Consider the following 26221-nt stretch of genomic DNA (forward strand, 5'->3'; position numbering starts at 1 on the left):
TGCAGTTTTGGGGAATAAAGACAAACAGTGCTCGGAAATCCATTTCTAGCAGGGTAGAATTGTAAAGCAGAGCACTGATGTTAAACTTATATCGGACTCTGGATAGACCGCGCTTGGAGTTACTGTGCGCAGTTCTGCTCTCCTTGCTGCACGAAGGATAGCGAGGCAGGGGAAAAGGTACAATAAAGGTGATGCCGGAACAGAGAGGTCGTAACGATCAGCAAAGTCTGAACAGGCCGGGGGCTCTTTTCTCCAGAAAAGTGAGGCCGGTGACCAGTGGTGTGCCGCAGGGATCGGTGCTGGGCCCTCTGTCATATATATTAATGACTTGGATGTGAATGTAGGGGGCATGATTAGCAAGTTTTCAGATGACACCAAAATTGGTGGTATAGTGGACAGTGAAGAAGGTTGTCTAAGGTTACAACAGGATATAGATCAACTGGGAAAGTGGGCAAGGGAGTGGCAAATGGAATTTAACGCAGACAAGTGTGAAGTGATGCATTTTGGGAAGTTAAACCAGGGCAGGACATATACAGTGAATGGCAGGGCCCTGGGCAGTGTTGTTGAGCAGAGAGACCTTGGGGTGCAAGTACATGGTTCCCTGAAAGTGGCAACACAGGTAGACAGGGTGGTGAAGAAGGCGTATGGCATGCTTGCCTTCATCGGCTGAGGCATTGAGTACAAGAGTTGGGACGTCATGTTACAGTTGTACATGACGTTGGTTAGGCCGCATTTGGAGTACTGTGTACAGTTCTGGTCGCCGCACTACAGGAAAGATGTGATTAAGCTCGAGAGGGTGCAGGAAAGATTCACAAGGATGTTGCCTGGTTTGGAGGGCTTGAGTTATAAAGAGAGATTGGATCGGCTGGGTCTGTTTTTCCTGGAGCGAAGGAGGCTGAGAGGGGACACGATAGAGGTATATAAAATTATGAGAGGCATAGATAGGGTAGATAGCCAGAGTCTGTTTCCCATGGTAGGGGTGACTAAAACTAGAGGGCATAGATTTAAGGTGAGAGGGAGAAGGTTTAAAGGGGATCAAAGGGGTAAATTTTTCACACAAAGAATAGTGGGTATCTGGAATGAGCTGCCTGAGGAAGTGGTGGAGGCAGGAACAGTAGTAACAGTTAAGAGGCATCTGGACTGGTACTTGAATGAGCAAGGTATAGAGGGATATGGAATTAATGCAGGCAGGTGGGATTAGTATAGATAGGCTTTATGGTCGGCATGGACGCGGTGGGCCGAAGGGCCTGTTTCTATGCTGTACGACTCTATGACTCTGTAAAAGAGAAGTGAGGGGGTGACCTGATAGAGGGCCTTTAAAGGGATTCGATAGGGTAGACGTAGAGATGTTTCCACTTGTGGGCGAGACCAGCACGAGGGGCCCATCATCTGGCACGTGACGGACGTCACACTAGGCCGCAGGCATTTAAATACAGACGTGCATTTCTGTAGCGCCTCTCCCCACCTCAGGACCTCCCAAAGCCCGTTCACAGCCAATGCGGTCCTTTTTACTTTGAAGTGTGGCGGCTGTTGTAATGTGGGAAACGCGGCAGCCGATTCGCGCAGAGCAAGATCCCACAAACAGCAATGTGATCATGACCGGAGAATTCGTTTCTAGATGTTGGTTGAGGGATAAATATTGGGCCCCAGGACACGGGGAAGAACTCCACCCACCCCCCGCTCTTCTTCCAATAGCGGCAGTGGGATCTTTTACATCCCCCCCAAAGAGGGCAAACGGGGGCCTTGGTTTAAGCACATTGGGGCTGATCCCTTCAAAACTGGACACTCAAGGGATCAAAGTTTGATGTGTGGGAGAGCACTGAAGATAGTCTAAATACATAGTGGAAATATTAGCTGGTTAGTGAGGCAAGAGGGGGTCGAGTTATGCTGATGCACACCTCGATAACATAGGAACGGGGGAGGCCATTCAGCCCTTCGAGCCTGTTCCGTCATTCGGTGAGATGATGGCTGGTCTGAATTTAACTCCATCCGCCCACCTTGGTTACGCAGCTCTTATCTACCGTTGCTGAACCAGGGGCAGGTTAAAGGAGAAACAGGCTTTGACTAACCCTGGGAGGGAAGGGGTTATATGTCACAGAGTGTGACCTCACTGCAAAACACTTTTCAGGATGGTTTTGAGTCACAGCGGCAACACCGGAAATTCTTTAATCCCCGAGAGATTCCTTTGAAGGATAATTTGTAATGAGATCTATTTCCCAAGCAGAATCTGGCTTTGGAATTCCTCGTTTAATCAGGGAGGCGTATTTAACCCTTTCGGGACTGCATCGGGACTCACCAACTCACTGCGACACACACGGGCCGTACAGTACCAGAGGGGAGAGAATCGTTCCCTTTTACCCGCTGTGTGCACTGTACATGTACAGGAGATGACACTTGAGGCATGCACGCACGCACGCACGGGCCGTACAGGGCCAGATGCAGTGAATTGGTCCCATGGGCCGCCCTGAGTGCCCAGTATACGTACAATGACAACTCCGTCACCGGCTGTTAAGTGGGAAAAACGTCCTAGTTTGTCACCTTAGTATCTGAACTGCGCACCCCCCCCCCCCACCACCCCACCACCTTGGCCAAAATGTCCTTAAAAATGCATTCTTGGGATGGGGGCATCGCTGGCAAGGCCCGTCCCTATTTGCCCTGTGAAGGTGGCAGCGGGCTGCCCTCTTGGCCCACAGGTGGCGGCTTTGAGGTGACAGATTCTCAAACGGCCTTGTGATGGGATTTGATCTCAAGTTCTCTGGATGGCGAGCCAAGTATCGCCACGATGCCACCACATGACCCGCTGAGGCCGGGCAACCAGATTCTCAAAGCTTATAGGGATTCCCAACCCTCCAGAATTTCCCAGGAATTCATAGAATGGTTACAGGACCAGAAGGAGGCCATTTGACTGTTGTGTCCGTGCTGACTCTCTGTGAGAGAATTTTAGATTAGCCTCCAGGCATCTGCTGCAAGGAGTAAATCAGACTGGCATTCAATAAACAGTTTGTCTGGACACTTCTGATGACTGGTTTTGAAGATAGGGTGGGGAGAGGGAAGAATCATCCAATCAGGTAATGAGGAGTCTCCTTGCTCTTCGATTGGTTGAGGGGGAGGCGGAGCGTAGAGAAGACGGACGTGTCGGCTGACCAACGGCAGGAGAGGGAATAGCTGTGTTGCGTGACTGATGTTTGAGTGACTGACGATGGGTGTTTGACGCTTCATGTTTCTGGACTCGCGATTTGGAAAGTTTGCGGCTTTGAGTCCCCACTCTGGAGCCTATAATCCAGGCCGACACTCCCAGTGCCATTACTGAGGGTGTGCCGCACTGTCGGAGGTGATGTCCTTCAGAAGAGATGTTAAACCCGAGGAGAAAGTTGCTGGAGAAATGCAGGTTTCTTCCTGCCAGTATTTGGAGAGGCTGGGAAGGTTTTATGAAATGGATGGGGGTTTGTGACCAGTCAGAGGGAGCTCCGCGAATTATTCCAGCAATTTGATTGGCCTCACGGCTTGACGATAGGTGCCTGCTGATTGGTACAACCGGCCACCCGACGATTGTGATTCGTTGTCGGGAGCGGAGAGGAGTTGGACCTGTGTGAGAGCAGTCGGAGTTTTGAAAAAAAAAGTCCAGTGACATCACAGGAAAGCTGCAAGGTGATTGATTAGGTAAGTAACAGCTGTTAGTGCCTGTAAATGGCTTGAAAAAATCAGGGGAAAGTCCTTTCTTAAAAAATAAACCTCAAAACCTACCGTATAAGTGATAAGGTTAGTAGTACTAAAGTGTGTGTGTTTTTTTTTTAATTTGTGTAATTTATTAAGGATTTTAGATTGTAGTGGGTAGTGTTTGGAGTAGAACAAGGCACCTAGCATAATAGTATTTTATAATTAAAGGGAGTAAAAAGTCATCTAAGGGTAAGTCACGGCAGGAGAGCTCAGCCCCATGATATGCTCCTCCTGCGCTATGTGGGAAATCAGGGACGCTTCCAGTGTCCCTGGTGACCATGTGTGCAGGAAGTGTATCCATCCGCAGCTACTGGCTACCTGCATTACGGAGCTGGAGCTGCGGGTGGATTCACTGCGGAGCATCTGCGATTCTGAGGAAGTCGTGGATAGCATGTTTAGTGAGGTGGTCACACCGCAGGCAAATACAGCAAAGGCAGGAAGGGAATGGGTGACCACCAGGCCGTGTAGAGGAAGGCAGGTAGTGTAGGAGTCCCCTGTGGCCATCCTCCTCTCTAATAGATATACCCCTTTGGATATTGTTGGGAGAGATGGCTCAGGGGAAAGCAAAAAGAGCCAAGTTCATGGCACCATTGGTGGCTCTGTTGCACAGGAGGGGAGGAAAAAGAGTGACAGGGCTATAGTGATAGGGGATTCAATTGTAAGAGATGGTACAGGAGGGAGGGCTTTAGTTTTCTGGATCACTGGGTCTGTTTCTGGCAAAGGTGAGACCCGTACAAGTTGGACAGGTTGCACCTGAACCGGAACGGGACCAACATCCTTGCAGGGAGGTTTGCTAGTGCTGTTGGGGGGCGGGGGTTGGGTTAAACTAACTTGGCAGGGGGATGGGATACAGAGTGGAGGTACAGTGGGGCGGTGATGCACAGCCAAATATAGAAGAGAAACTGAGTCAGTTTGGAAGGCAGAGCAAATATTGACCTGTTAAGGCACAAGTGAAAAATGCAAGGCTGGACTACATCTACTTTAATGCAAGGAGTCTTACTAGTAAGGCAGATGAATTGAGGGCATTGATTAACACATGGGATTATGATATTATTGCTATCACAGAGACATGGTTGAGGGAAGGGACAGGACTGGCAGCTCAATATTCCAGGGTATAGAATCTTCAGGCGTGACAGGGGAGGGTGTAAAAGAGGAGGTGGCATTGCACTGTTGATCAAGGAGCCAATTACTGCAGTAAGGAGAGATGATATCTGAGAAGGCTCCTCACATGAGGTAATATGGGTAGAACTTAAAAACAAAAAGGGGGCAATCACTTGGATGGGAGTGTACTACAGGTCTCCAAACAGTCAGGGAGAGATAGAGGAGCAGATATGTAGGCAAATCTCAGAGAGGTGTGAAAATAATAGGGTAATAATCGTAGGGGATTTCAACTTCCCCAATATCAACTGGGATAGTCTTAGTGGAAAAGGCTTAAAGGGGCTGAATTCTTCAAATGCATACTGGAGAGCTTTTTGACCCAGTGCATAGAAAGTCCTACAAGAGAAGGGACAGTGCTGGACCTAATCCTGGGGAATGAAGCCGGACAAGTGGTAAAAGTGTCAGTGGGGGTGCATTTTGGGGATAGTGACCATAACTCTGTAAGATTTAAGGTAGTTATGGAAAAGGACAAAGACGGGCTGGAAATAAAGGTACTGAATTGGGGGAAGGCCGATTTCAATATGATAAAGCAGGATCTGGCCAAAGTGGACTGGGAGCAGCTACTTGTACGACAATCGACATCAGACCAGTGGGAGTCATTCAAAGAGGAAATTGTGAGAGTTCAGAGCCAACATGTACCCGTTAAGGTGAAGGGTAGGACCAACAAATCCAGGGAACCCTGGATGTCAAGGGATATAGAGGATTGGATCAGGAAAAAAAAGGAGGCTTATGGCAGATTCAGAGGGCTGAAAACAGTGGAGGCCCAAGAGGAGTATAGAAAGTGTAGGAGGGTACTTAAAAAATTAATTAGGAGAGTGAAGAGAGGGCATGAAAAAACACTGGCGGGCAAGATAAAGGAAAATCTTAAGGCGATTTGTAAGTATATTAAGGGCAAGAGGATAACCAGGGAAAGAGTAGGCCCATTAGGGACCAAAGTGGCAATCTGTGTGTGGAACCGGAAGGCCATAGGTGAGGTTTTAAATGAATGCTTTTCATCTGTGTTCGCTATGGAGAAGGACGATGTAGGTGTAGAGATCAAGGAGCGGGATTGTGATATACTTGAACATATTAGTATTGAAAGGCAGGAAGTATTAGCTGTTTTAGCGGGCTTAAAAGTGGATAAATCCCCAGGCCCAGATGAGATGTATCCCAGGCTGTTATGGAAGGCAAGGGAGGAGATGGCAGGGGCTCTGACACAAATTTTCAAATCCTCTCTGGCCACAGGAGAGGTACCAGAGGATTGGAGGACGGCGAATGTGGTATCATTATTCAAGAAGAGTAGCAGGGATAAAACAGGTAATTACAGGCCGGTAAGTCTAACATCTGTGGTAGGGAAAATATTGGAAAAAATTCTGAGGGACAGGATTAATCTCCACTTGGAGAGGCAGGGATTAATCAGGGATAGTCAGCATGGCCGCGTCAGGGGGAGATTGTGTCTAACTAACTTGATTGAATTTTTCAAAGCGGTGACTAGATGTGTAGATGAGGGTAAAGCAGTTGATGTAATCTACATGGACTTCAGTAAGGCTTTTGATAAGGTCTCGCATGGGAGATTGTTTAAGAAGGTAAGAGCCCATGGGATCCAGGGCAATTTGGCAAATTGGATCCAAAATTGGCTTAGTGGCAGGAGGCAGAGAGTGATGGTCGAGGGCTGTTTTTGCGAGTGGAAGCCTGTGACCAGTGGTGTACCACAGGGATCGGTGCTGGGTCCCTTGCTGTTTGTCATGTACATTAATGATTTAGACGTGAATATAGGAGATATGATCAGTAAGTTCGCAGATGACACGGAAATTGGTGGTGTCGTAAATAGTGAGGAGGAAAGCCTTAGATGACAGGATGATATAGATGGGCTGGTAAGATGGGCGGAGCAGTGGCAAATGGAGTTTAATCCTGAGAAGTGTGAGGTGATGCATTTTGGGAGGACTAACAAGGCAAGGGAATATACAATGGATGGTAGGACCCTAGGAAGTACAGAGGGTCAGAGGGACCTTGGTGTACTTGTCCATAGATCAGTGAAGGCAGCAGCACAGGTAGATAAGATGGTTAGGAAGGCATATGGGATACTTGCCTTTATTAGCCGAGGCATAGAATACGAGAGCAGGGAGGTTATGATGGAGCTGTATAAAATGCTGGTTAGGTCACAGCTGGAGTACTGTATACAGTTCTGGGCACCACACTATAGGAAGGATGTGATTACACTGGAGAGGGTGCAGAGGAGATTCACCAGGATGTTGCCTGGGCTGGAGCATTTCAGCTATGAAGAGAGGCTGAAAAGACTAGGATTGTTTTCCTTTGAGCAGAGAAGGCTGAGGGGGGACCTGATTGAGGTATACAAAATTATGAGGGGCATTGATAGGTTAGATAGGAAGAGACTTTTTCCCTTAGCGGAGGGGTCAATAACCAGGGGGCATAGATTTAAGCTAAGAGGCAGGAGGTTTAGAGGGGATTTGTGGAAAAATGTTTTCACCCAGAGGGTGGTTGGAATCTGGAACACACTGCCTGAAGGGGTGGTAGAGGCAGGAACCCTCACAACATTTAAGAAGTATTTAGATGAGCACTTGAAACGCCATAGCATACAAGGCTACGGGCCAAGTGCTGGAAAATGGGATTAGAATAGATAGGTGCTAGATGGCCGGCACCGACACGATGGGCCGAAGGGCCCGTTTCTGTGCTGTATAACTCTATGACTCTATAAGACGTCAGCCAGTGAAAGGCCGGCCACAGAAACCTTGAATGTGTGACGCACAATTCTGACGGGCAAAACCTGTAGTCCTGCCAGTCTTATTGTATTCATGAAGGCCATTCGGCCCGTTATACATGTGCTGGCTCTTAGAAAGAGGTATCGAAAATCTGACACTGAGCCGCATAAGGATATATTAGGGGACAGGTGACCGAAAGCTCAGTCAGGGGCGGCACAGTGGCGCAGTGGTTAGCACCGCAGCCTCACAGCTCCAGGGACCAGGGTTCGATTCCAGGTACTGCCTGTGTGGAGTTTGCAAGTTCTCCCTGTGTCTGCGTGGGTTTTCTCCGGGTGCTCCGGTTTCCTCCCACATGCCAAAAGACTTGCAGGTTGATAGGTAAATTGGCCATTATAAATTGTCACTAGTATAGGTAGGTGGTAGGGAAATATAGGGACAGGTGGGGATGTTTGGTAAGAATATGGGATTAGTGTAGGATTAGTATAAATGGGTGGTTGATGTTCGGCACAGACTCGGTGGGCCGAAGGGCCTGTTTCAGTGCTGTATCTCTAATCTAATCTAATCAAAAGAGGTCGGTTTTAAGGAGCGTCTTAAAGGAGGAGCGAGAGAGAGAGGCGGAGAGGTTTAGGGAGGGAATTCCAGAGCTTAGGAGCCCCCCCAGGCAGCTGAAGGCCCGGCCGCCAATGGTGGAGCGATGGGAATCGGGGGATGGGCAAGAGGGCGGAATTGGAGGAATGGAGCTATCAGGAGGAGGGACTGGGGATGTTGTAGGGGCGGGAGAGTCGTGGCTCCCTGACGCTCACTGACTCACAGAACAAGGGAAATATTCTATCTTATCTATATACTGATGTTAGGGGTGTGTTTTCTTTCCTGAACGGGAACTGGCAGCAGTAGAGATGAGCCTGTGAGCATCCTGTTTCCAGTCGAATCCCCTCGATCGCTTTTGTTCCTCTCGCAGCTCCCGAGCCGGCACTGACTGAACGACTGCAACATCTGGGAAGTTTGATGTACGGCGTCGAGCTGGCCGGAGTTCAGTGATAGGTGAGTCCGGACTTGCTGAGAATGCCACCCCCCCCCCCCACTCTCCGTGCGCTCGCTGACCGACACCGGCTCCCGGTCCGGCAACACCTCCATTTTAAAATTCTCATCCTCCTTTTCAAATCCTTCCATGGCCCCTCCCTCCCTCCCTATCTCTGCCACCCCCTCCAGCCCCTACAACCCTCCGAGATCTCTGCGCTCCGCCAATTCCGCATCCCCCCCCCTCCCTCCGATTCCCATCGCTCCACCATTGGCGGCCGTGCCTTCAGCTGCCTGGGGACCCTACGCTCCAGAATTCCCCTCCCTAAACCTCTCCGCCTCTCTCTCTCTCTCCTCCTTTAAGACGCTCCTTAAAACCGACCTCTTTGACCGAGCGTTCGGTCGCCCGTCCCCTAATATCTCCTTATGTGGCTCGGGGGTCAGATTTTGTCTGATAACGCTCCTGTGAAGCACCTTGGGACGTATTACTATGTTAAAGGCGCTATATAAATGCCAGTTGTTGTTGTCAATGTGCAAACCCAGTCGCCTCAATTCTCCAATGCCCTGCCGACCTTCCCCTCCCAAGCCCTCCTTTGAAGGCACTGATTACAACTGATCTTCTGCTGTCCCATACTTCATCCCAACGACAATCTTCCCGTCTTACCCTACCGAGGGTTCGCTCATTCAGATTTTTGTTTTAATTCTTCTTTCACGGGATGCGGGCGTCGCTGGCTGGGCCACCATTTATTGCCCATCCCTAATTGCCCCTTGACGACTGAGGGGCTTGCTAGGCCATGTCGGAGGGCAGTTAAGTGTCAGCCACGTTGCTGTGGGTCTGGAGCCACATGTAGGCCAGACCGGGTAAGGCCAGCAGATTTCCTTCCCTTCGTGAACCGGATGGGTTTTTACAGCAATCGACGATGGTGTCATTGGCAACATTTACTGAGAGGAGCTTTCAATTCCAGATTTTTTAATTAATTGTTTGAATTTTATTAATTAATTCAATTTACATTGCACCAGCTGTCGTGGTGGGATTTGAACCCCATGCCCCCAAAGCATTAGCCTGGGCCTCTGACTTCCTCCATATAAGGGGGGGGGGGCGGGGGCATCTCTACCTGATGTTGTTCCCAGCCAGCACATACCCACAGCCACACTCATACTAACACACATACAAATATACACAGACACACACTCACACACACACAGGCACACTAACATACACACAGACACTCACACACACTAACATACACACAGACACTCACACACACACACAGTAACACACACAGTAACACACACACACTAACATACACACACTAACATACACACAGACACTCACTCACACACACTCACACATACAGTAACACACACACACAGGCACACTAACATACACACAGACACTCACTCACACACAGTAACACACACACACAGGCACACTAACATACACACAGACACTCACTCACACATACAGTAACACACACACACAGGCACACTAACATACACACACACATTCACTCACACACACTCACGCACACAGTAACACACACACACAGGCACACTAACATACACACACACATTCACTCACACACACTCACACACACAGTAACACACACACACAGGCACACTAACATACACACACACATTCACTCACACACACTCACACACACAGTAACACACACACACAGGCACACTAACATACACACACACATTCACTCACACACACTAACACACACAGTAACACACACACACAGGCACACTAACATACACACACACATTCACTCACACACACAGTAACACACACACACTAACACACACACACTAACATACACACACTAACATACACACACACATTCACTCACACACTCTCACACACAGTAACACACACACACTAACATACACACCGACACTCACTCACACACACAGTAACATACACACACTAACATACACACCGACACTCACTCACACACACAGTAACACACACACACTAACATACACACCGACACTCACTCACACACACAGTAACACACACACACTAACATACACACAGACACTCACTCACACACTCACACACAGTAACACACACACACAGGCACACTAACATACACACACACATTCACTCACACACTCTCACACACAGTAACACACACAGTAACACACACACAGGCACACTAACATACACACAGACACTCACTCACTCACACTCACGCACACACCAACACACACACTAACACAGACTAACATAGACACACACACACAAACATTCACACACACATATACATACTCACACAGACACACACATATGCACAGCAATGTGGTTGACTCTTAACTGCACTCTGAAATAGCCCAGCTGTGTCAAAGCGCGCCAAAAAAGTACAAAAGTAAAACTGGATGGACCGCCCCGCATTGACCAAGGCATTAGATTTGGGCATGTTAAACGCCGGTCGACCCTGCAAAGTCCTCCTCTCTGCCACCTAGAAGGACAAGGGCAGCAGATGCATGGGAACACCACCACCTGCAAGTTCCCCTCCAAGTCACACACCATCCTGACTTGGAACTATATTGGCCGTTCCTTCACTGTCGCTGGGTCAAAATCCTGGAACTCTCTCCCTAACAGCACTGTGGGTGTACCTACCCCCACACGGACTGCAGCGGTTCAAGAAGGCAGCTCACCACCACCTTCTCAAGGGGCAATTCGGGGTGGGTAATAAATGCTGGCCTGGCCAGTGACGCCCACATCCCATGAAAGGATGAAAAAAGAACGAGCACAGACAGACACACACAGATTGTTTGAATTCTACTGGATTGTATTTGACTTCTGGGAGACAGTGTGACTGATGTCTTTAATCCCTTTTCCTTCCTTCTGTGTTTCAGTTCAGGATGAAGCTAAGCTGGATCTTCCCAGAGATCTTCCTGTTAACCAGCTCACTCCACCTGGCCTGGCCTTTGAACCCCAATGACCCCAATGTGTGCAGCCGCTGGGAGAGGTAAGAGATCAGCAAACTGGGAGGGGTGACAAGCAGTGAGGATGATACGAGCCACCAGCAACAGTATATAGATCGGCGAGCGGAATGGGCAGAGAGGTGGCAGATGGAGTTTAATACAGAGAAGTGTGAGGTGATGCATTTTGACAGAAGGGATAAGGAGAGGTGATATAGACTTAACAGCACAGTTCTAAAGAGTGTACAGGGACAGAGGGACCTGGGGGTTCATGTGCATCGATCTTTGAAGGTGACAGGACATATTGAGAGAGTGGTTAGTAAAGTATATGGGATCTTGGGCTTCATAAATAGAGGCATTGAGTACAAAAGCAGGGATGTTATGCTGAACCTTTATAAAGCTCTGGTTAGGCCTCAACTAGAGTATTGTGTCCAGTTCTGGTCACCACACTTTCGGAAGGATGTGAGGGTCCTTGAGAGGGTGCAGAGGAGATTTACCAGAATGGTTCCTGGGGTGAGGGATTTTAGTTACCAAGGTAAAGGAGATTGAGGGGAGATTTGATCGAGGTATACAGAACTTTTTTACACAGCGGGTGGTAATGACCTAGAACTCGCTGCCCACGAGGGGGGTGGAAGTGGAGACGATGAATGATTTCAAAAGGAAATTGGACGGGCAAGTGAGGGAAATTAACTTGCAGGGTTACGGAGATAGAGCTGGGGGGGGGGGAAATGGGACTGTCTGGATTGTTCTACAGAGAGCTGGCATGGACTCGATGGGCCGAATGGCCTCCTGCACCTGAGCTGTAATGGCTCCTCGAGGAGTGAAAGGGAAAAAAATCTACGATGGCGCAAAGGTGCAGGGGAGGGGGTGAGGGGAAGGGGTGAGACGGAGGGGAGAGGCGAGGGGAGGGGAGAGGTGATGGGAGTGGGCAAGGGAGGGTAGGCGCAACGGGAGATTGGGAAGATGCCCCAGGGCTAGCTGCCGCCCTGACAGGGCGTGTGCTCTGCGACACACTGCACCATACGCCCATGAGGTAGGGTTGTCAACTCTGATTGACAAGTTGCATCACATGACCTCACACCTCCAATTCCTCCCCCCCACCCTCCACCCCCCCTCCCGCTCTCTCGACACTGGTTGTCCGACATGTCCATCCTTGTGAAGTCCTGGAGATTTATTCAATTCCTGGACGCTCCAGGGCAATGCTAGAGGGTTGGCAACTTTGTTTGAAGAGGCTTTGCGTTTGAGCAGGGGTGTATACTGTAATGAATGAATTTTCCTTTCTCTCTCAGCTACTCAGTCACCAGGCAGGAGTCCTACGTAACACCACACGATGACCCCTACGAAGAGGCTTGTGATGACTCCAGGAACCACTTCCGATGCACCAGACACAGGTGAGCGCACCGTTGCGGCCTAGTAGTAAGGCTTCAACCAGCAGCCATCTTTCCCCAAAGGGCTTCACAGCCAGTGAACCACCTTTTTCTCGTGAAGTACGGTCACTGTTGTGACGTGCCAGCCAGTTTGCGCACAGGAAGACCCCACAAACAGTTGTAAGGTGCTTTGGGACGTCCTGGGATCACGGGAAGGCGGTGGGAATGCAAGTTCTTTCTCTCCTTTTCTCTGTCCCACTCTCTCCCTCTCTATTCAGTTCCCACTATTCACCATGCTGCCTCTCTCCTTCTGTTGCAGGATCAGCTACCGTGTAGCGTACCGTCTGGGGGTGGAGACGGAATATCGGAAACGGGCGCACTGTTGCCTGGGATACTACGAGAGCCGGGGCATCTGCGTGCGTGAGTAGGCGGGGGATCCGAGGGAGGCCACCCCGGAGAATCTGGCGGGATAGACGTCGGCTGTGGGCGAGCCGCGCGGTGCCCGCCTCATTCCAGGCTCACGACCCCTCAACCCCAACCAGCGGGAGCGTCGGGGCCGCGGGATCTTCCCCTCACACGCCCGGCCAGCTCCGAACTGCAGCCACGGCCCTCCTGAGCGAGGTCACCGGTCAAACGAACCGACCGGCGCTGAATTAAGACCTCACCCTGTTGCACCGGGAATTGCAGGCCCCATGGGGAACTGGGCTGTGAGCGGCCAAACCCATTTCGCATCATCTTAAAATTGGAGCCAGGCCGTTCAGGGGGTGATGTCAGGAAGTGCCTCTTCACACAAAGGGGAGTGGGAAATCTGGAACTCTCTCCCCCAAAACGCTGTCGATGTTGGGGGAGGGGGAGGGGGGTCAATTGGAAATTTCCAGACTGAGATCGATAGATTTCTGTTGGGTTAAGGGGATCAGGGGTTACAGAACCAAGGCGGGGAGATGGAGTTAAGATACAGATCAGCCATGATTTGACTGAATGGCGGAACAGACTCAAGGGGCTGAATGGCCTCCCCCTGTTACCCTGTTGCACATAAGGGCCCTGGCAGCAGAGAGATGAGCCATTGAGCCCATCCCTCCAACCTGGTTCGCGCTCCGAGTTCAGACAGTGCCCATGGCGCTCAAGGCGATGGGCGGCTGCTCCCCCGGCAGAGCCGATTCAGCGACCAGCACACTCACTTCAATGCTAGCAGCTGCAGGTAGACGTTAAACCGAGGGCCCCGACTGCCCACCTCGGGTAGATGTAAAAGATCCTCGGGCCGCTACTGCAACCTCTGCGACACCCATAAAGAACTGCGTAAAGTGATCGCTAGCATTGTGCCAAGCAGCGAGGAGGCGGTGAGCTCCCGTGGCATTGCTCCCCATCTATCAGAGGATAGAGTGGAGCGACAGTGGAACTCCCCCCACCCCCGGTCCCAGCCAGTGTTACCCGGAGAGGCCGTATTTACGCAGGGAGTTCCCATTACAGCTTTTTATCTTGTTTTTCACAATCTAGTTAAACAAAGATAGCCAAAAATTGTCACAACAGGATGTGAGGTGTTTGGTGCAGAAAGTGTTCCCCTACAAGGGATCTTAATAATATTCTAGACCCTCGCCATGGCCTCATAGACTGAAGGAGTCCATTCGGCCCATCGTGCCTGTGCTGGCTCTTTGTAAGAGCTATCCAATTAGCCCACTCCCCTCCCCCTGCTCTTTCCCCCCATATCCGGCAAATTTTTCCCCTTCCAGTATTTATCCAATTTCCCCTTTTGAAAGTTATTATTGAATCTGCTTCCACCGCCCTTTCAGGCAGCGCGTTCCAGATCACAACAACTCACTGCGTTAAAAAAAAATTCTCCTCCTCTCCCCCCTCTGGTTCGTTTACCAATTATCTTCAATCTGTGTCCCTCTGGTTACCGACCCTCCTGCCACTGGAAACAGTTTCTCCTTATTTACTCCATCGAAACCCTTCCTGATTTCGAACGCCCTGATTAAATCTCCCCCTTAACCTTCTCTGCTCCGAGGAGAACAATCCCAGCTTCTCCCAGTCTCTCCACATTAACTGGAGTCCCTCATCCCTGCTCCCATTCCGGTAAATCTCCCTCCGCGCCCTCTCCGAGGCCTCGATATCCTTCAAAATTCTTTCTGGGTGAAGGCTATTGAAATCCCAAATTGTGACAAGGTTTTTGTTGAGTTTTTAACCTTCAGTGAAGCAGAACAGCCAGGTTCCTGATCGTTAATAAAACACCTAGTTGTAAATCTTCCTCTTTAAAAGGGGTCCCTGATGGAGAGACTCCCTCTTTAACAGGGGTCCCTGACGAGAGACCCCTCTTTAACAGGGGTCCCTGACGGAGAGACTCCCTCTTTAACAGGGGTCCCTGACGAGAGACCCCCTCTTTAACAGGGGTCTCTGACGGAGAGACTGCCTCTTTAACAGGGGTCCCTGACGGAGAGACTCCCTCTTTAACAGAGGTCCCTGATGGAGAGACTCCCTCTTCAACAGGGGTCCCTGATGGAGAGACTCCCTCTTTAACAGGGGTCCCTGATGGAGAGACTCTCTCTTCAACAGGGGTCCCTGACGGAGAGACTCCCTACTTAACAGGGGTCCCTGACGGAGAGACTCCCTCATTAACAGGAGTCTCTGACGGAGAGACTCCCTCATTAACAGGGGTCTCTGACGGAGAGACTCCCTCTTTAACAGGGGTCCCTGACGGAGAGATTCCCTCTTTAACAGGGGTCCCTGACGGAGAGACTCCCTCTTTAACAGGGTCCCTGATGGACAGACTCCCTCTTTAACAGGGGTCCGTGACGGAGAGACTCCTTTTTAACAGGGGTCCCTGATGGAGAGACTCCCTCTTTAACAGGGGTCCTGACGGAGAGACTCCCTCTTTAACAGGGGTCCCTAATGGAGAGACTCCCTCTTTAACAGGGGTCCCTGACGGAGAGATTCCCTCTTTAACAGGGGTCCCTGACGGAGAGACTCCCTCTTTAACAGGGGTCCCTAATGGAGAGACTCCCTCTTTAACAGGGGTCCCTGACGGAGAGATTCCCTCTTTAACAGGGGTCCGTGACGGAGAGACTCCCTCTTCAACAGGGGTCCCTGATGGAGAGACTCCCTCATTAACAGGGGTCCCTGACGGAGAGACTCCCTCTTTAACAGGGGTCCCTGATGGAGAGACTCCCTCTTTAACAGGGGTCCCTGACGGAGAGACTCCCTCTTTAACAGGGGTCCCTGATGGAGAGACTCTCTCTTCAACAGGGGTCCCTGACGGAGAGACTCCCTACTTAACAGGGGTCCCTGACGGAGAGACTCCCTCATTAACAGGAGTCTCTGACGGAGAGACTCCCTCATTAACAGGGGTCTCTGACGGAGAGACTCCCTCTTTAACAGGGGTCCCTGACGGAGAGATTCCCTCTTTAACAGGGGTCCCTGACGGAGAGACTCCCTCTTTAACAGGGGTCCCTGATGGACAGACTCCCTCTTTAACAGGGGTCCGTGACGGAGAGACTCCCTTTTTAACAGGGGTCCCTGATGGAGAGACTCCCTCTTTAACAGGGGTCCTGACGGAGAGACTCCCTCTTTAACAGGGGTCCCTAATGGAGAGACTCTCTCTTTAACAGGGGTCCCTGACGGAGAGATTCCCTCTTTAACAGGGGTCCCTGACGGAGAGACTCCCTCTTTAACAGGGGTCCCTGATGGAGAGACTCCCTCTTCAACAGGGGTCCCTGATGGAGAGACTCCCTCTTCAACAGGGGTCCCTGATGGAGAGACTCCCTCTTCAACAGGGGTCCCTGATGGAGAGACTCCCTCATTAACAGGGGTCCCTGACGGAGAGACTCCCTCTTTAACAGGGGGTCCCTGACGGAGAGATTCCCTCTTTAACAGGGGCCCCTGACGGAGAGACTCCCTCTTTAAAAGGGGTCCCTGACGGAGAGACTCCAGTTCTTTTTTCGCATCTTAATCTCCAGGGGAACTGATGGCAGACAGTAATTAGGCCGACCTCCTCTGACCTCAGGAAGTGCTTTATCTGGCCTATCACACGGAGGGACTTTCGTACCTCTTTGTTTCCCCCCCCCCCCCCCCCCCCCCCACACCCCGCCAAGGACCAACTGTGGAATTTTGCCCTTTTTTGGATAATTATTGGGAAGCCTCAAGGAAGGATTAGAATCCAGGACACCAAGTTTAAAAAGCAACAAGGGAAGGAAGCAGGATGAGCTCAGTCAGGATGTTTTCAGCTAGTGAGGCCCAGCTTGGGTTTAGAAAGCCTGCCCACTGCAGCAGCAAGTGATGAGGGCTGAGTGAGGGGAGGTGTTTGCATGGGTTTGAGGGCCCGGGAAAGAATGAGTTAGATTGGGAGATGGGGCGATGAGGCATTGAGTTTGAAAAGGAGGGTGTGGGGGACAGGGAGGAGGAGGAGGAGGGTATAGGGGGGGTGGGTGTGGGTGTGGTTTAGGCCTACAAAGGACAACAGGGAAGTGCAGAGCTGCTTTGATAAAATAGAGAAAGGTTCTGATAGCGAGAGAAGCAGCGAGACAGCAGGCGGACCCCCGAGTCTCCATGCAATGTCGTTACTCCTTCCCTCACCTCTGTCCCTTGCAGGCTCTGGCTTGAGAAAAAAAAACAGGTGTGGCTTTGTAGAAGGTCTCGCAGACTAAACCTACCCTGACATGAACACTCCTTCTGTGACCCCCCCCCCCGCCCCCCCGAAGGAGAGAGTAACAGAGAGAGACTGAAACTGAGGTAGACTGACAGACACAGAAAGACAGAATGAGAGTGACAGAGAGAGAGACAAACAGAGAGACAGACAGAAAGAGAGAGACCGAGACAGACACAGAGACTGAGACAGACTGAGAGACAGAGACCGAGAGTGACAGAAGGAGAGAAGAGACAAACAGAGAGACTGAGAGACAGACAGAAAGAGAGAGAGACCAAGAGACAGAGAGAGAGAAGAGACAAACAGAGACAGACAGAAAGAGAGAGACCGAGACAGACACAGAGACTGAGACAGACTGAGAGACAGAGACCGAGAGTGACAGAGGGAGAGAAGAGACAAACAGAGAGACCAAGAGACAGACATAGAGAGAGACAGAGACAGACACAGAGACCGAGACAGACTGAGAGACAGAACGAGAGTGACAGAGAGAGAGAGAGAGAAGAGACAAACAGAGAGACTGAGAGACAGACAGAAAGAGAGAGAGAGACCAAGAGATAGACAGAGAGAGAGGGTGATAGAGACAGAGACTGAAACAGACTGAGAGACAGAACGAGAGTGACAGAGAGAGAGAGAAGAGACAAACAGAGAGACTGAGAGAGAGACCAAGAGAGACAGAGACTGAAACATACTGAGAGACAAGAGACCGAGAGTAACAGAGAGAGAGAAGAGACAAACAGATAGACTGAGAGACAGAGAGAGAGAGAGAGACAGCGAGAAACACAGCGAGAGAGTCGCAGTGAGATGGTGGTTGGTTTCAAAAGGCTCTGTGACACTTAAGCCAAGCATTGGCAGGCTGCCTAGTGAGCCAGAGTAAGGACCTCAGCTGCCCGTGTGTGAAAGGACGCTGGGTTTGGGGAGGGCCATACAATGGGGTCATGGCATTATTAGCTGTACAAGTGCTACTACATGCTACACACACACACACTCCCGCTCCCTCTTACTGGAAGACCCCCAGTCTGGGAATTGAGTCTGTGCTGAGGCCAGCGAGCTCTGAGAAACGTCTCGCCACATGTCTCCATCGGCTTGAATTCGCTGCACACTGTACCTCCGGTCCTCTCCCAGCTGGGGGTCTCTCGGAACGCTCACCCCGCAATGAGAGAAACCCTTCAGGGCCTGGCCTCATTGGTATGACCGCGCTGGGCAACCCCCCAGGTTAGCCCGAGCATTCACATCCAACTCTCCAGGAGGATGCATTGGCCGCAACAGGCCGGGGTTTCAAAATGGCCGCCCACCCACCTCCCGCCATGTTGAGCCAAGCCTCGCCGTGGTAACTGCGATAGGAGGAGGAGCTGGTGACCATTTGGAAGAAGGTCTTTGCTTGTGGGGTGCACAGGCCCCGCTCCACCTTTGACCCCCTGAGGGCCCCTCCGCTGACCTTTGAACTGTGGCCGCTGAAGCCCAATTGCTCGCAGGGTGGGGAAACGGCTCGGGGAGTGGGGGAAGGCGGGGGGGGGGGGCAGCGGAAAGCGTGTCGATAGATGCGGCGGATTGCTCAGTTGATACGACCAGCTCTTCTCTTGTTGCTCGCAGCCCAGTGTGCCCAGGAGTGCGTGCACGGCCGATGCGTCGGGCCCGACAAGTGCCAGTGTGAGCCGGGCTGGAGAGGGACGGACTGTTCCAGTCGTGAGTGTTCAGATAACTGGGTCCGGGCCAGGGTTGACGGGAGGCGCTTTTGTTTCGCTAGCTCAGGATGTCCCAGGGCCAACGACGCACTCCTGAAACGTAATCACTGCCGGCGTGTTGGAAATGCGTCAGCCAAAGATCCCATGCGCAGCAAGATCCCACGCACAGCAAGAAAATGAGTGCCTGGTTACCATTGGCTCTCGAGATCGGCCTCCCTTTCTACCCTCTTTACCCCTCTGGCCCTCCTCCTCATCCTGTCATCCCTCCCTAAACCTCTCCCCCTCTCTCTCTCCTCCTTTAAGGCTCTCCTTAATAACTAACTCTTTGACCGAGCTTTTGGTCACCTGTCTTAAAGGAGGAGAGAGAGAGAGAGTGCTGTCAGACAGTGACGTCTCTCTCCACTTCCTCATGGTTTAGGCTACGAGCTCCTGCCAGCCTCGCTCTCTCCCTGTGTGTTCCACTTCTGCTATCCGCAGCGGGATTGTCGCAATGTTGGTCAGTCAGGTTCAAAGGGCAGATTGTTCCCACGTCTTGTCCCGACCGAGAGGCAGTTGGACGGAGTCCAGCTGTTTACTGGCTGGAATGCCTCCCAGTATCTCCGGAACCCACTGCCTCCCCCAGCTGTCCGCTCGTTCCTGAATGGCACGTGCTCCGCTTGCTTCGCAGAAGGCCGGGTCGGTGCCGAAATCTTTCCAGAACATTCTCAATCCGCACCTTCCTCCTCACTGGCTCAGTGGTCGCACTCTCACCTCTGAGTCAGAAGGTCACGGGCTCAAGGCCCCGGCACGCCAAAGACTCCAGCCCATAATCCAGGCCGATGCTCCCGGCGCCAGTACTGAGGGAGTGCCGCACTGTCGGAGGCGCCGTCTTTCAGGATGGGACGTTAAAGCGAGGCCCCCGTCTGCCCCTCTCAGGTGGATGTAAAAGATCGCACGGCCGCTATTGGAAGAAGAGCCGGGGGGGTGGGAGAGGGGAGTTCTCCCCAGTGTCCCAGGGCCAATATTTATCCCTCAACCAACATCATGTTGGTGTTTGTGGGATCTTGCTGTGCTCAAAATGGCTGCCGCATTTCCGACATTACATACTTCATTGGCTGCGAAGCAGTTTAGGATGTCCAGAGGTCACGCAAGGCGCAAAGAAATGCTAATCTTTTCTTTCTCTACATTGAGTGATAATCAGGGTGGTCTTGTGAGTTACAGACTGGACTCAAATCGAGGGGTTCGGGGGGTTTATATATAGAATAACAGATACCCGGGAGTGAGTTACAGACTGGAATCTAATCGAGGGATTCGGGTGGTTTATATATAGAATAACAGATACCCGGGAGTGAGTTACAGACTGGAATCTAATCGAGGGGTTCGGGGTGGTTTATATATAGAATAACAGATACCCGGGAGTGAGTTACAGACTGGAATCTAATCGAGGGGTTCGGGGGGGTTTATATATAGAATAACAGATACCCGGGAGTGAGTTACAGACTGGAATCTAATCGAGGGGTTCGGGGTGGTTTATATATAGAATAACAGATAACTGGGAGTGAGTTACAGACTGGAATCTAATCGAGGGGTTCGGGGGGGTTTATATATAGAATAACAGATACCCGGGAGTGAGTTACAGACTGGAATCTAATCGAGGGGTTCGGGGTGGTTTATATATAGAATAACAGATACCCGGGAGTGAGTTACAGACTGGAATCTAATCGAGGGGTTCGGGTGGTTTATATATAGAATAACAGATACCCGGGAGTGAGTTACAGACTGGAATCTAATCGAGGGGTTCGTGTGGTTTATATATAGAATAACAGATTCCCGGGAGTGAGTTACAGACTGGAATCTAATCGAGGGGTTCGGGGTGGTTTATATATAGAATAACAGATACCCGGGAGTGAGTTACAGGCAGGAATCTAATCGAGGGGTTCAGGGGGTCTATATATAGAATAACAGATACCCGGGAGTGAGTTACAGACTGGAATCTAATCGAGGGGTTCGTGTGGTTTATATATAGAATAATAGATACCCGGGAGTGAGTTACAGACTGGAATCTAATCGAGGGGTTCGGGGTGGTTTATATATAGAATAACAGGTACCCGGGAGTGAGTTACAGACTGGAATCTAATCGAGGGGTTCGGGGGGTTTATATATAGAATAACAGATACCCGGGAGTGAGTTACAGACTGGAATCTATTCGAGGGGTTCGGGGTGGTTTATATATAGAATAACAGGTACCCGGGAGTGAGTTACAGACTGGAATCTAATCGAGGGGTTCGGGGGGTTTATATATAGAATAACAGATACCCGGGAGTGAGTTACAGACTGGAATCTAATCGAGGGAGTCGGGGGGTTTATATACAGAATAACAGATACCCGGGAGTGAGTTACAGACTGGAATCTAATCGAGAGGTTCAGGGGGTCTATATATAGAATAACAGATACCCGGGAGTGAGTTACAATTTGGAATCTAATCGAGGGGCTCGTGTGGTTTATATATAGAATAACAGATACCCGGGAGTGAGTTACAGACTGGAATCTAATCGAGGGGTTTCGGTGGGTTTATATATAGAATAACAGATACCCGGGAGTGAGTTACAGACTGGAATCTAATCGAGGGGTTCGGGTGGTTTATATATAGAATAATAGATACCCGGGAGTGAGTTACAGACTGGAATCTAATCGAGGGGTTTCGGTGGGTTTATATATAGAATAACAGATACCCGGGAGTGAGTTACAGACTGGAATCTAATCGAGGGGTTCGGGGGGTTTATATATCGAATAATAGATACCCGGGAGTGAGTTACAGACTGGAATCTAATCGAGGGGTTTGGGGGGTTTATATATAGAATAACAGATACCTGGGAGTGAGTTACAGACTGGAATCTAATCGAGGGGTTCGGGTGGTTTATATATAGAATAATAGATAACCGGGAGTGAGTTACAGACTGGAATCTAATCGAGGGGTTCGGGGAGTTTATATATAGAATAACAGATACCCGGGAGTGAGTTACAGACTGGAATCTAATCGAGGGGTTCGGGGGGTTTATATATAGAATAACAGATACCCGGGAGTGAGTTACAGACTGGAATCTAATCGAGGGGTTTCGGTGGGTTTATATATAGAATAACAGATACCCGGGAGTGAGTTACAGACTGGAATCTAATCGAGGGGTTTCGGTGGGTTTATATATAGAATAACAGATACCCGGGAGTGAGTTACAGACTGGAATCTAATCGAGGGGTTCGGGTGGTTTATATATCGAATAATAGATACCCGGGAGTGAGTTACAGACTGGAATCTAATCGAGGGGTTCGGGGGGTTTATATATAGAATAACAGATACCCGGGAGTGAGTTACAGACTGGAATCTAATCGAGGGGTTCGGGTGGTTTATATATAGAATAACAGATACCTGGGAGTGAGTTACAGACTGGAATCTAATCGAGGGGTTCGGGTGGTTTATATATAGAATAATAGATACCCGGGAGTGAGTTACAGACTGGAATCTAATCGAGGGGTTTCGGTGGGTTTATATATAGAATAACAGATACCCGGGAGTGAGTTACAGACTGGAATCTAATCGAGGGGTTCGGGGGGTTTATATATCGAATAATAGATACCCGGGAGTGAGTTACAGACTGGAATCTAATCGAGGGGTTCGGGGGGTTTATATATAGAATAACAGATACCCAGGAGTGAGTTACAGACTGGATTCTAATCGAGGGGTTCGGGTGGTTTATATATAGAATAATAGATAACCGGGAGTGAGTTACAGACTGGAATCTAATCGAGGGGTTCGGGGAGTTTATATATAGAATAACAGATACCCGGGAGTGAGTTACAGACTGGAATCTAATCGAGGGGTTCGGGGGGTTTATATATAGAATAACAGATACCCGGGAGTGAGTTACAGACTGGAATCTAATCGAGGGGTTTCGGTGGGTTTATATATAGAATAACAGATACCCGGGAGTGAGTTACAGACTGGAATCTAATCGAGGGGTTTCGGTGGGTTTATATATAGAATAACAGATACCCAGGAGTGAGTTACAGACTGGAATCTAATCGAGGGGTTCGGGTGGTTTATATATAGAATAACAGATACCCGGGAGTGAGTTACAGACTGGAATCTAATCGAGGGGTTCGGGTGGTTTATATATAGAATAACAGATACCCGGGAGTGAGTAACAGACTGGAATCTAATCGAGGGGTTCGGGGGGTTTACATATAGAATAACAGATACCCGGGAGTGAGTTACAGACTGGAATCTAATCGAGGGGTTCGGGGGGTTTATATATAGAATAACAGATACCCGGGAGTGAGTTACAGACTGGAATCTAATCGAGGGGTTCGGGTGGTTTATATATAGAATAACAGATACCCGGGAGTGAGTTACAGACTGGAATCTAATCGAGGGGTTCGGGGGGTTTATATATAGAATAACAGATACCCGGGAGTGAGTTACAGACTGGAATCTAATCGAGGGGTTCGGGTGGTTTATATATAGAATAACAGATACCCGGGAGTGAGTTACAGACTGGAATCTAATCGAGGGGTTCGGGGTGGTTTACATATAGAATAACAGATACCCGGGAGTGAGTTACAGACTGGAATCTAATCGAGGGGTTCGGGGGGTTTATATATAGAATAACAGATACCCAGGAGTGAGTTACAGACTGGAATCTAATCGAGGGGTTCGGGTGGTTTATATATAGAATAACAGATACCCGGGAGTGAGTTACAGACTGGAATCTAATCGAGGGGTTCGGGTGGTTTATATATAGAATAACAGATACCCGGGAGTGAGTTACAGACTGGAATCTAATCGAGGGGTTCGGGTGGTTTATATATAGAATAACAGATACCCGGGAGTGAGTTACAGACTGGAATCTAATCGAGGGGTTCGGGTGGTTTATATATAGAATAACAGATACCCGGGAGTGAGTTACAGACTGGAATCTAATCGAGGGGTTCGGGTGGTTTATATATAGAATAACAGATACCCGGGAGTGAGTTACAGACTGGAATCTAATCGAGGGGTTTGGGAGGTTTATATATAGAATAACAGATACCCGGGAGTGAGTTACAGACTGGAATCTAATCGAGGGGTTCGCGTGGTTTATATATAGAATAACAGATACCCGGGAGTGAGTTACAGACTGGAATCTAATCGAGGGGTTTGGGGTGGTTTATATATAGAATAACAGATACCCGGGAGTGAGTTACAGACTGGAATCTAATCGAGGGGTTCGGGTGGTTTATATATAGAATAACAGATACCCGGGAGTGAGTTACAGACTGGAATCTAATCGAGGGGTTCGGGGGGGTTTATATATAGAATAACAGATACCCGGGAGTGAGTTACAGACTGGAATCTAATCGAGGGGTTCGGGTGGTTTATATATAGAATAACAGATACCCGGGAGTGAGTTACAGACTGGAATCTAATCGAGGGGTTCGGGTGGTTTATATATAGAATAACAGATACCCGGGAGTGAGTTACAGACTGGAATCTAATCGAGGGGTTCGGGTGGTTTATATATAGAATAACAGATACCCGGGAGTGAGTTACAGACTGGAATCTAATCGAGGGGTTCAGGGTGGTTTATATATAGAATAACAGATACCCGGGAGTGAGTTACAGACTGGAATCTAATCGAGGGGTTCGGGTGTTTTATATATAGAATAACAGATACCCGGGAGTGAGTTACAGACAGGAATCTAATCGAGGGGTTCGGGTGTTTTATATATAGAATAACAGATACCTGGGAGTGAGTTACAGACTGGAATCTAATCGAGGGGTTCGGGGGGTTTATATATAGAATCACTGATACCCGGGAGTGAGTTACAGACTGGAATCTAATCGAGGGGTTCGGGGGGTTTATATATAGAATAACAGATACCCGGGAGTGAGTTACAGACTGGAATCTAATCGAGGGGTTCGGGTGGTTTATATATAGAATAACAGATACCCGGGAGTGAGTTACAGACTGGAATCTAATCGAGGGGTTCGGGTGGTTTATATATAGAATAACAGATACCCGGGAGTGAGTTACAGACTGGAATCTAATCGAGGGGTTCGGGTGGTTTATATATAGAATAACAGATACCCGGGAGTGAGTTACAGACTGGAATCTAATTGAGGGGTTCGGGGGGGTTTATATATAGAATAACAGATACCTGGGAGTGAGTTACAGACTGGAATCTAATCGAGGGGTTCGGGTGGTTTATATATAGAATAACAGATACCCGGGAGTGAGTTACAGACTGGAATCTAATCGAGGGGTTCGGGTGGTTTATATATAGAATAACAGATACCCGGGAGTGAGTTACAGACTGGAATCTAATCGAGGGGTTCGGGTGGTTTATATATAGAATAACAGATACCCGGGAGTGAGTTACAGACTGGAATCTAATCGAGGGGTTCGGGTGGTTTATATATAGAATAACAGATACCCGGGAGTGAGTTACAGACTGGAATCTAATCGAGGGGTTTGGGAGGTTTATATATAGAATAACAGATACCCGGGAGTGAGTTACAGACTGGAATCTAATCGAGGGGTTCGCGTGGTTTATATATAGAATAACAGATACCCGGGAGTGAGTTACAGACTGGAATCTAATCGAGGGGTTTGGGGTGGTTTATATATAGAATAACAGATACCCGGGAGTGAGTTACAGACTGGAATCTAATCGAGGGGTTCGGGTGGTTTATATATAGAATAACAGATACCCGGGAGTGAGTTACAGACTGGAATCTAATCGAGTGGTTCGGGGGGGTTTATATATAGAATAACAGATACCCGGGAGTGAGTTACAGACTGGAATCTAATCGAGGTGTTCGGGTGGTTTATATATAGAATAACAGATACCCGGGAGTGAGTTACAGACTGGAATCTAATCGAGGGGGTCGGGGGGGTTTATATATAGAATAACAGATACCCGGGAGTGAGTTACAGACTGGAATCTAATCGAGGGGTTCGGGTGGTTTATATATAGAATAACAGATACCCGGGAGTGAGT

At 49.5% G+C, this 26221-nt stretch overlaps 1 protein-coding gene across 6 annotated transcripts in view; it reads left to right on the top strand.

Annotated features, from left to right (window-relative positions):
- LOC137356788 (multiple epidermal growth factor-like domains protein 10) overlaps positions 1-26221 on the top strand; it is a 128203-nt gene that overhangs the window by 33136 nt on the left and 68846 nt on the right. For 4 of the 6 annotated variants that reach the window (XM_068022555.1, XM_068022554.1, XM_068022549.1 and 1 more), the window contains exons 2-6: positions 8463-8615; positions 11460-11572; positions 12815-12916; positions 13212-13312; positions 19116-19208. In XM_068022555.1, the coding sequence (XP_067878656.1) occupies positions 11466-11572; positions 12815-12916; positions 13212-13312; positions 19116-19208 (403 nt within the window). In that variant the 5' untranslated portion in view covers positions 8463-8615; positions 11460-11465. The remainder of the gene's footprint in view (positions 1-8462; positions 8616-11459; positions 11573-12814; positions 12917-13211; positions 13313-19115; positions 19209-26221) is intronic. The other 2 variants (XM_068022550.1, XM_068022553.1) reach the window with 1 other exon arrangement.

This window comes from Heterodontus francisci, chromosome 46, assembly GCF_036365525.1.
Source record: "Heterodontus francisci isolate sHetFra1 chromosome 46, sHetFra1.hap1, whole genome shotgun sequence".
Taxonomy (NCBI): domain Eukaryota; kingdom Metazoa; phylum Chordata; class Chondrichthyes; order Heterodontiformes; family Heterodontidae; genus Heterodontus; species Heterodontus francisci.